We start from the raw sequence: 11,180 nt of genomic DNA on the forward strand, positions 1-11,180 counted from the left end.
TTCAAGAAAGTGGATCTTTTCCTAATACCTTCAATCCTACCAAATTCCACACTTTCAAAAGTCAAAGTCCATTCTGTAAAGACTTACAAGATAGGCATCGGACTCTAAGTCCAACTAGATTCTGGAAATCAATTTACTAATCGCAGTTTCAATTGACAAGATGCTTTTGCTCACTCTCAGTCAAACTGAATTCAGTCAATCTCACTACGAATCTACAGAAGTCAGGCAGTTGATTGCCTTCGACCATACCGATTGAATTCCCCACTTTCTAATGCAATAGAATTGAGAACTCAAAGTACATTCTTATCCCTTAAGTTCCCTATTGAGTACCGACACCGAAGGTATCTATACCAGGCATCTCCGCGAAAGTCTAATTATCAAGTAGTTCAAACAAGAGAGGCAAGCGCCTTATATATAGGGCACTAGCGCTTCGCCCACCACACCACACTTCCTCGATCTCGCCATAAGATCTGTCTTTGATGCCCCCGAATCAATAGGCCCCACCGCCGCTCGAGGATAAAAAGAATAACATGAATAGACAGTGGACGTCTTTGCGTGCTTTGCTTAATCTGGTTTGGTTGAGAAGTAGGGTAGGACAGAGCCACCGTTTGAGCCTTAAACTATAGAGGTCGTTTCAGTGGGTGTCCAGTGAATAGAAAAATACCTTTATCAGGAACAGGCCACCTTTTCTTTTAGACGATTGAGAAGTGAAGTTGAAGTCTCGAAGAAATCCGGGGAAGAAGTTTAAGAAGGTTCGGGAGCTACCCCAGTAGTAATAGGAGTTGTTGTAGAAAGTCTTTCTCTTTCTTCTTTATCTCAAGTCAGTCTGTAGAGGGATGGTACAGAGATAAAGACTTCTTTCACTCTATCTTCTATTTATCCTATATCTGCAGAAGCTGTTTTAGGATTAGTTGCGGGATAGCTATATAAAGAAAACCCGGGTAGCCGCAGCTTGAAAGTCTAATATGAAACTAGCATTTCGACTAGAGAGAAAACCCTAACCCGGTGAGTAAGAGAATAAATCCCCTTCCTTCTTTATCAAATTATGCGAACCCTGACTTTAGAGAAAGAACCTATTCGAAGGTAGTTGCAAACGTTTTTTTTTTAATTTTAAAATTGAAAAAGCCATATAATATTCTTTTATCTATATATGTAATCTATTAAATGTAAGAGCATCCACAATCAATAGTTTAATGAGAGAATTGAATGAGGTGACATGTTTAATTAATATTCAATGGATTAAACTCTACCATTGTGAGTTGTCATGTTGGTATTAAATAGATATGGAGTTTAATGACCATTTAACTCTTCAATGGGAAAAAAGAAACAATTTAACTATTAAGGGGGTATTTGGATTAGCTTATTTGCTTATTTGTGGTGGGAATAAGCAATAAGCAATAAACAATAAGGAAGATGCTTATTAAAATTAGTTTATTTAGCTTATTCATAACACAATAAACTAATTTTAAATGATTTTATCCAAACACTTAAATGTAGCTTATTGTTGTGGGAATAAGCAATAAGCAATAAATATGTTTTTTTTTCCTATCCTAACACCCCCTAAATATATATATTTCATTGAACTCTATTGAGTTCAATGCATTGGGAGAAAATTTATGTAGAGTTGTATACTAAGTACAATGATGATGTGTCATTCCATTAAACTCTAATAAGTTTAATGCATTGTGATGCCCTAATCAATGTAATAATAAATTACAATAAATACTTTTTTCTTTCTATATTTAATTTTTTAATCATCCCATAATAAAGCCACCGAGTTATATTAGGAGTTTTCTCTAGTTAACATTTTTGTTTTCTTCGCATTCATTTATGTGTCGATATAGATAAATGCGTTTGCAAACATATGGTTTTCATTATCACAGGAATAAACCGGCATGGACACAAAGCAGCAGACTCAAATGCCCTTTACATTATTCAAGCCCACATATTAAGAAGCATTATAACTCTCGATCAACAGCACGTACGATTAAAACATATATTTGCAACTCTCACACTCCACAGTAGGTTCTTATGGCACATTCAAGTTTTCGGTTTTCCTCCTTGTTATAGAAATCAAGGTATTTCAGATGATCAAATGGCTTAAACTGTAACGGGTGCTCTTCGTCAACAAATTCTTCTGGTGTTTCTATGATCCCTTCCAGAAACGAAAACTGCGCTATCGAATATCTACTTGCATTTCCATTCATAGTAACTCGATGATAAGGTGAAGACAATCTTTCGTTGCTCCAAGCCTGATCACAAGTTTAAAAATCTTCAGTTATTATTGAATAAATTGCTTTTGAAGGCCGATGTGCAAGATCACTAACCATGGCTGCATCACCCGACATGACTATGTATGAGGTTGGCAAGAGCTCAACTGTGAACCACTCGCCATCCCTCGCTTTGACCTCTAAACCATCAACTTGATTTTGATGCAAAACAGTGATGAAATTTTTATCCGTATGAGCAACGAACCCCATATTAGTTTCGTTCTTCTCTGGTATTCTGTACTTCATGCCCCTACAAAGGTATGTCACCATGTTCCTATGAGCATCAAAGTGCTTCTCCACGCCATATCTTTCAAACACCATTCTCGTCACCATTTCTTCCAACTTTGCTACCAGCCCGTTGTATGCTAGTAGTGTTGCCCTAACAGTATATCAACGCACACAAGTGTACGTTAATACTTAATATATATGCAATGAAACAAAGAGAGAATCAAGAATAGTGGTTACCCAAAAGCTTCGTTTCCATGTGGCCACATGACATCTGTGAAACTACGAACGCCATCAAGGGTGTTGGAGTAATAAAACCCCATGCTTTCGTAGAGTGGAATGAAAGGGATTTGGCCGACATAGCCGGACAAGGGCTTTGTGGACTTGTTTTGTACTTTGGTTTCGATTGGGAGATCAAACAAGTCTTGTAATGCTTGGAAAACGGCGTTGTTGAGGTCGAGTGGTACTTGGTCGTATTCCGCTATGAAACATCCGTACTGTTCGAGGGCTCGAGTAGCTTCAATGGAAGTGGTGAGCCATGAAGTTGAACCAGGGTTCATGTTTCTCTTGTTGGTGAAGTCGATAGTAGGAAGTTTATGCATGTTTAATTAATGTTATTCTCCTGATTCTTTGACTAAGGAAATGTGCATTCTATTTATAATCGATTGTGGTGGACTTTTCAATAACTAAATTCCAAATTATCGAGTCATTATCAAAGTGCAATTGGCCAAGTGATGAGGTCGTAAGGAGACATTTTCAAAAGAGAGGTTAGGAGACATAAATTGTATTTAAGAGTAGGTTAGTTTCCGGTTAAAAAATAAAAGTTATCGAGTCATTGCTTATTGCATTAATAACAGGGCTCTAGTTATAGTTATTTAACACCAAAATCATCTCATCTCGGCCACATATTAATTTAAATATGAAGCTATTTTGTAATTAATAATAAATTTAAATTCATTTAATTTGACGTAAATATAACATAATGGTATTAGAGTAAGTAAACTCATTATCATAATTTTATAATATCTCAACTCTCCATCTTTAACCTATGACCTATTTACGCAAGGCTCATAGGGGTGTAAAGAAACCAAAACCGAATAACCTCAGACGAATACAATAAGGCTTGGTTTATTTGGTCCGGATAGCCAGATAAAAATATCTTTTTTAGTTTGTATATGTTTAACTTTTTCTTAATCCGGGTTAACCAAATGACCCGAAAAATCTTAAACAAGCACTTACAATTATTTGTTAAACGATTTTATACAAAATAAATATTCATCCTTTTTAGGCTCGTTATTTGATTTTGTTAAACAAAAAAATTATTGGTTTTTGAATTTTATTTAAAAACACTTGTATTTTTCTAGACTTGTAAATTGTTATTTGTCAACTTTTTTTATTTTATAACTATGAAAATGACCTTTTGTTTTCTTTGCCGATAGACATGGGATACCTAGAACTCTTTTCACCAAATTTCCTCTCATTTTAAAACCATAAAGCTCAAGTAGACTTAATATTTTATTATACTATATGAAAGTTTTGATTTTGAACGAATGATTTTGAAAGGAATTGGGCTGACTTTGAACCAAATCACCCGATACCTGTATTACCTACTTGAACAACCCAAACCAAAATAACATGAAACCCGAATAACACGAACCTTAAACGGTTCGGTTTCGATCATATACCGCTAGGCCAAAAAGCCCTTTAGTATTTTTCAATTGTTATAATGTTTGATTGTTAATTTCTTTTTTCTTGTTTTTAAGTTAGGACATCAGTTTTCGAAATATCAGCTCCTTAGTGGGTGGGTTTGAAATATTTCCCAAATATTAACCCTCTAATGCAAGGGTAGTGTCTCATAGTTTTCTAACCATGGTGATCTTTGATTGTGAGTAACGATGGATGAAGTTGATAGGTCTAATGAGAGCTGAGCTTTTAAAGATACCAGCATCAATCTCAATCTTTTATAACGTAGTCTCTTAAATACAAATTTTTATACATGTTTATAATTACAGCTAGAGGGGTCTCCCGCGCGTTGCACGTGGTGGAAGGTGTTAGTTTTGTGTGTTTGTTCGTGTGTCTTATACGTTATGTTGCTATTCTGTGTAATTTGTCATTAATCAGACGTAACATTGTCATTGTGGTTAACATTTGTTCATTTCTCGGTTTTATAATATCAGCATTCAAACATTCCCTGCATTTTTATAATAATCGTCAGTTAGAAGTACCGAAGACTAAAAAAAAAAGTTAAAAGAATAAAACAAAATATATAAAAATATACAGATTTGGGCATTGAGATTTAGCATATTTTTGTCACTAATGAACTGTTGACATCTTTGTAATGATCTCCACAAGGATCGCCACTATTTGAGGTCTATTTGGTTGACATCTTTGTAACGATCTCCACAAGGATCGCCACTATTTGAGGTCTATTTGGTGAAGTGTCCTGGACAATTTAACTTTGAAACATAATCCTCTAAGCAGAGGATGTAAATAACAAAGTCACCAAACTTACATTTCAAAAAATTTCAAATTTTAAAGTAGATAATGATATTATACACCCATATACAAAAGTGACAATAAGACATCATAAATAAATTAAAAAACTGCGTTAGTGATCAAAAAACATGCTTCTTCATGTGTTTCATGTGTATGTTTCTTCAAAACCAGATCCACCTGATTTACCGCATGCTATCGTATGGGTCAATTTTTTTTTTTTTAATTTTTTTGTTACTGTCTACATAAGTGTAATTAAAGTGTTATCACATATTACATGCCTCAATAAGAATGTCAATTCTAAATGAACGTTTTCTGTCTTCTTCTTAAGGTTATTGTATATAGAGAAAGAATCCCAAGGAAGGGAGTGAAGAAGCTGAATTTAGAAACAGTTTCTTCTGTTGTTGGGACCAAAAACATCACAAAACCATATAAATTGATATTACTTCACAAAATGTTAAAATAGTCAACTTCATTCAAAAAATTATACAACTAACAACTTCCATCCCATGCTAATATAAGATTATAAAAAATTGAAAAAATTCAGATTTAATATAAATCATGTGGGTATAAACCCACAACATTCATGAAGAAGAATTTATTTTAGAATAAATACATGTTAGTTCAAACTATTAGCAGCAAATTGTATGCACCTAACTGGTTAAGTAGGGAGGTGGTAGATAAATGGCGCAATAGGAAGGATATAAACCTCGAACAAGAAAGAAGTGTTGTCTCTATCCTTTTCTAATACATCCTAATGAAAATTAAATCACGGAACAACCCCTTACTTGCACCCTCCCTTACCTAAATATAATAATCACACACAAAGGAAATACAAATAATTTTTTTTTTGAATCTAATACACACAAACAAAAAAATAAATAAATAATCTGAAGCATGAGCTTACTTCAGAATGGCTTCCCAGAAAGGCGACTAACTTTCCACGCCCGCAAGCATTTTTTGTGAATGCTCTACAACTGTCAAAAGAGTAATCGTTTTTCGTCATCAAGTAATATGTTTTGTAATATTGGTCCTTACTTGAAGTTTTCATATCATTTTCGGTTCATTTTCCAAGTAAGATGACCATTTTTTGCCCCAAAAAATATAGTGGATTTTCTTATATAACCTCAAATAAGTGACCAAAATTTGAAAAGAAAACATTCTGGGATTATAATTGAAAAAATGAGTTGTACTCAGGGACAACATGTAATTTACTCTTAAATGAATTCATTTGCAGTTTCTAACTGATGTCAAGATATTTGTTCTACTTGAGTAGAACACTTCTATAAAAGAAGAGCAAACATATTAATAGACAAGATTAGAGGTATAGACAAGTGAAAAGACAAAACTAACTTCTCTAATTCAGCCACCTGCTGTTCATGCTCTACTTTAAGTTGCTTTATTTCATGTATGAAGATGTCAGCTACTTTTACAACAGTTTCTTTTTGTTCGACCACATCATCTCGTGAATCCTTTAATGTAATACCACAAGGTCAAATAGGGAATAATCTGGAAAAAAAAAAAGATTTGAGATGAAAGAGAAAGATTTACATTAACTGAAGCGAACTCACCTTTGAAGAAGCTATAATGTCTCTAAGGTGATGTGATTGCAAAAATTGGTTATGTCTTGTTGAGTTGTCACCTAAAGAAGACACTCTGAAATCAGAAACATGTTGGGTAGTCAGAAAATGTGTCATAAACAGATAGTATTCAGAATCCTCAATATTTGGAATTCTAAAAAAAACTTATTAAACTTCAATAGTTGGAATTCTCAAATTAGGAAAGTTTTAATGGCTACTCTTATATTCTCCCATTAAAATCCAATCCAATTACCAAAATTTCATGTAAATGCAAAGTTATTTCTAATGTTATAATGTTAAAGCAGATGAATATGTAGTACATCCTTGTAGTTTCAGTGTAGTCAAGATAAATAAATAAAAAAACAAATTAGCCTCACCAAAATTGCACTCCACTCAAGTATCAGATTGTTTTTATCGGATTGCAAACAAAAATAAACTATATTTAAGGACAAAAAACTGAATCGACTGTTAAGTTTATAATCATGAAAATTATAAAACATTTTACCTTATGGATGCTAGCAAGAATAACTAAAGGGACAACAAACTTTTCAGCTGCAAGTGCAAGCATACTTAATCCAACAGGTGTAACCACTACACCATTTGCCATGATAGTATGGGCCCCAACAATAACTTATTACCAATTTCAAAACAAGGGTCAAAACGGTAAATTGACTGATTATTTGTTTTCTGTGAAATAAAATCCACCTATATTTTTAATTTCTGAAACTGGATTAGAAGTCAACCTTTTCGCCAAAGTCAAATCCAGCTTCCAGCTGCTGTAATATTTAAAACCCAATAATTATCATAGTGGAATTCTATTGTCTAGTTATTTGGAGAAATGGCTAGAAAATAGCTAGAAAAATTATAGGATTCATGTCGTTAATAATTATATAAATAAAAATGGGTACATCATAGTTTTTTATTCCATTCCATTCTATCAGGTTCCTTCGTAAAATACCTATTTCATTCCATCAAAGAAAACAAACAATCTTATTTCCACTCCAACATAATTGAAATAAATAGGTAAGATAATTAAGATTCTAGACCTCTCTAACTTGATTATATTAATAATTTAATTAAAAAATTAAAAGTTAATTTGAAGAAATGAAGAAAAAAAGACAGAGATGTTCATTTTGTTTCCTTTTCTTGTTCTGTATGTTGTTTCGTGTTCCTTTGTTCCATAGATGTGCTTAAAAAAAGATAACACATCAAAATATATGTAACATTGTATATCATAGAAAAAAATAAAAGGTATAAAAGAAAATTTCACCATTTTTCCTAGGGGTAACATTGAACCCTTGACAACTACTTCTTTACTTGCAGATTTCCCTGAAAAATGAAAATAAGGTTAACTATTGAACATTTTTACTTATTTAACCCTAAACTTGATTCCAAATGTTCTGTAGACAACTAAAGTAGCAACCCATGATTTAGAATCATGTTTTAGGGAAGGAAATTGTCTCCCTTTGGGTGGATATAGGTGAACCATTATATTTATTTTTTAATATCTTGACCTACAACAAATTTGTAACGCCCCGATTCACAGGTATTGATTTCTTTTGTTATAAGTTCTTTGTGGTTTCAAGGTCTACTCGACGAGTTGGTTGCTCGACTCGTCGAGTAGCAGCAAGTTGGTCCACGTGATTAAGTGACCTACTCGCCGAGTCCAAAGAGTGACTCGACGAGTAGGAGATGGAGGGTGAAACCCTAATTTCCGGGGTTTTACACCCTATTTAAAGGATCATTGGCTCCCCAGCCTCCCCTCTACAACATCTTATCATTCCAAACCCTAAATTCGTGTGTGTGTCTGTGCTTTCTTGGTGTGTTAAGCTTGGAAGAAGGATTTTGGTGAGAAAAGCTTGGGGAAAACAAGTGATTAAAAGCAAGGAACTCGTGGGGAATTAGCGATCTACTTCAGTGGGCACCCTTTTGAAGGTATTAAGTTGTTACCTTGACTCATTTTTTCCTAGATCTCTTTTGGATGGTTTTTAGGGAACTCTTCTTGAGTTTGAGCTAAGATCTGAAGTTGCAACTTCAGATCTGAACTCTCTTTGGTCTCTAGGGCCATAAAGTTGCCAGCATTGACAAGTATGAACCCCCCTCAAGTGTTAAATTTCTTTACAAGCTTAGTTTTGTCATTTTAAGGATTTAGAGCTTTACATGCACGAAAAAGTTTGCAACTTTACGTTATAAGCATGCCTTGGGAAGTTGGATCTACAATATGGGGCCTTTGCATGGCTTAAAAATCATCTTTGTGGATGAAGGACTGAAGGGACTTGGCGAGTGGCATAATCAACTTGACGAGTCCGATGAAGATGGTTGTGGGCTCGGCGAGTCGGATGAGTGACTCGGCAAGTCTGTTGAAGATTGCCTTGGGCTCGGCAAGTCATTCGAATGACTCGGCGAGTCAGCTAGAGTCTTCCCGACCCTTGGAGATGCATGAACTCAGGGAGTTACAAGTAAACTCAACGGATTAGCTAGAGAGTTATCGGCCGCAAACACTAGGAACTTGACGAGTCTCTCAGGTGACTCGATGAGTTGGCAAGCTATGTAGGGACTCGACGAGTAGCTAGATGCACTCGACGATTCAGGTCGACATGGATTGTTAACCTTGACCATTGGCCTTGGCTATGATCTAGGATTTACTATGTGACTCCTGGGGGTATCTTGGGAATTTATGAACTTTGTGAAGTGTTGGATATCAGTGGTGGAGTTTGTGGCGGTGATCGAAGAGTTGAGCTTTCTATTTTCAGTCGATAGTTGCGAGGTGAGTTATCCTCACTATATCAATAGGGTCTAAGGCACCAAGTCCGACCCTTTATGGATTGTATCTGGTTATGGCATGATATGTTTATTGATTACATCCTGGTAGTTAGGATGGTGATATGCTTATGTGTAGTGACCTGGTTAGGTCAGTGTTCTGGTTATAGGATGATGCTATGTTAATGACCGGCTAGGTCTGTATCCGGGTTATTAGGATGTTGCTATGATTAATGATCTGTCAGATCAGTTTGACTATTATATGATATGAGCTAACGTATGATATTTATGTGCACATGTTTGTTTGAGTGGGGGTTTGGTTGAGGCGGTCCTGCTTTGTGTTGTAGACCAACATACCCGGTGAGCGGTCCGGATATGTGGTAGGCCATGCGAGGCAGTCCAGTCATGTTAAAGGCTCGAGAGCGATCCAGATAGGTTGTAGGCCCTGCGAGGCGGTTCAGTCAGGCTGAAAGCTCAATATACATGATGTCTTGTATTTGTTATATGATATGATTATGGATATGTATGGGTGGTATTTTGTGGGTAACTCACTAAGCTTTTGGGTTTACAATTTTAGTTGTTGTTTCAGGTACTTCTGGTGATCGAGGAAAGGTGAAGACATGATCGTACCGCTCCTCTTGTTGCTATGTTTTTATGATTGGAAAACTGGGATACTTTGATGATTATGATTTTGAAAATAAATTATGTAATGATTAAATGGTTTCTAATTGTGTTGAAAAGTTTTAAATTGGTTTAAAATTTTTGGGTGTTATAAAATTGTGAATCTATTTCAAGCACAAGCAATTCTTCAAAGTTGAGATCTTCCAAGCAATCACCCAATATTTGCTAAGTAAAAGAAAGACAAAAGAATTCAATAATTTATTTATTTTCAATTTTGAACAAAATATTATGGATAAAAAAAATTAAACCAAGTTATAAAATTAGATAAATGAAAACTAAAAATTGAAACTTGGTACCTAATTTGCTTCCTAAGATTTCTGCTCCCCTGTTTTACCGTCTCAAGTCCTTATGCATTTTATGCATGGAAATTGGTAAAAACATTAATAACTTTTGTATGACATTTATCTTTAAGCTATGAAAATTAGTACATTTTTTTAAATACAATATATAACACATATTCCATTTATTTGTTTATTACCTTTTAAAAAAAACATCAGTAACTTTTTCTAATCAATGGATTAATCGTTATAAATTGTTATTTACTTATATATGATTTCTCTAACTAAGTGATAATTTGTATATAATATTTGTTATCAAAACGTAATTGAAGTAATAGCAGAGATGTAAAATACATTTGACTATGACCATGTTCATCTTAGACGATTGGAGACGGTTAGCATATGTTTTTGGAACATTTCATTGGGAAGTTGACGGGTAATATAAGAAAGCTTAGATATATGTGACCTAATGTCTATACAGCACCACAAAGCTTAGAAGCCAACTTCTTATAAGGTAGCTAGATACCTTCCATTTGGAATCCCATTGTAGAAAACCTCATTTACAGACATGTGAGCATCATCTTTGTACTGTCTGCCTGTGTGGAAAGGGATATTTGGTCATTCAGTGTTCTCAACAGTAACAATGGCAAAATATTGTACGAAAAAAGGAGATAATTGGAAATCAAATTCGCAAAAAAGTCACTTTCAGTTCGAATTTGAAGAGAATGGAATTAGAAATTCGAAATTAGAAATTAGAAATTTGATTTTCACTTAAAGCCCTAACTGAGAGTTTAAATTCAAATCATCGAGCATACAACTTCATAGCAGAGAAGGATCATTTTACTAACCTTTTTGATTGTCAGAAATGAGGTGAGAATTGGGAATCCTGAATA

General features: G+C 34.5%; 2 protein-coding genes across 3 annotated transcripts; both read right to left on the reverse strand.

Moving 5' to 3' along the window:
• Positions 1–1,853: 1,853 nt before the first annotated feature.
• LOC145103037 (putative 2-oxoglutarate-dependent dioxygenase AOP1) lies at positions 1,854–3,110 on the reverse strand. The gene is made up of 3 exons (XM_079040571.1): positions 2,736–3,110; positions 2,328–2,649; positions 1,854–2,252 (listed from the first exon to the last, which is right to left on the reverse strand). The coding sequence occupies exons 1-3, from the start codon at positions 3,095–3,097 to the stop codon at positions 2,010–2,012; spliced, it is 927 nt and encodes a 308-aa protein (XP_078896697.1). The 5' UTR covers positions 3,098–3,110; the 3' UTR covers positions 1,854–2,009.
• Positions 3,111–5,616: 2,506 nt separating this feature from the next.
• LOC145103039 (uncharacterized) lies at positions 5,617–6,788 on the reverse strand. 2 transcript variants are annotated; one of them, XR_013706337.1, is made up of 4 exons: positions 6,560–6,788; positions 6,342–6,497; positions 5,896–5,965; positions 5,617–5,792 (listed from the first exon to the last, which is right to left on the reverse strand). XR_013706337.1 is itself a non-coding variant. In XM_079040572.1 (4 exons), the coding sequence occupies exons 1-4, from the start codon at positions 6,683–6,685 to the stop codon at positions 5,733–5,735; spliced, it is 375 nt and encodes a 124-aa protein (XP_078896698.1). In that variant the 5' UTR covers positions 6,686–6,788; the 3' UTR covers positions 5,617–5,732. The 2 variants fall into 2 exon arrangements, 1 of the variants encoding a protein (XP_078896698.1); XM_079040572.1 differs by having other exon boundaries at positions 6,342–6,460.
• Positions 6,789–11,180: the final 4,392 nt, after the last annotated feature.

The sequence above is a fragment of the Lactuca serriola genome, chromosome 4, assembly GCF_051521515.1.
Source record: "Lactuca serriola cultivar US96UC23 chromosome 4, Lser_US96UC23_V15, whole genome shotgun sequence".
NCBI lineage: Eukaryota > Viridiplantae > Streptophyta > Magnoliopsida > Asterales > Asteraceae > Lactuca > Lactuca serriola.

What these genes read in the sequence shown, in the direction of transcription:
- LOC145103039 (XM_079040572.1), bottom strand. Translation starts at nt 6,685, where the DNA reads ATGACACATTTTCTGACTACCCAACATGTTTCTGATTTCAGAGTGTCT. An exon ending in ACATTATAGCTTCTTCAAAG is followed by an intron (nt 6,461 to 6,559) that starts GTGAGTTCGCTT and finishes ATTACATTAAAG; the next exon opens with GATTCACGAGATGATGTGGT. An exon ending in CAGGTGGCTGAATTAGAGAA is followed by an intron (nt 5,966 to 6,341) that starts GTTAGTTTTGTC and finishes CTCTTTTGACAG; the next exon opens with TTGTAGAGCATTCACAAAAA.
- LOC145103037 (XM_079040571.1), bottom strand. Translation starts at nt 3,097, where the DNA reads ATGCATAAACTTCCTACTATCGACTTCACCAACAAGAGAAACATGAAC. An exon ending in CATGGAAACGAAGCTTTTGG is followed by an intron (nt 2,650 to 2,735) that starts GTAACCACTATT and finishes ATATACTGTTAG; the next exon opens with GGCAACACTACTAGCATACA. An exon ending in TGTCGGGTGATGCAGCCATG is followed by an intron (nt 2,253 to 2,327) that starts GTTAGTGATCTT and finishes ACTTGTGATCAG; the next exon opens with GCTTGGAGCAACGAAAGATT.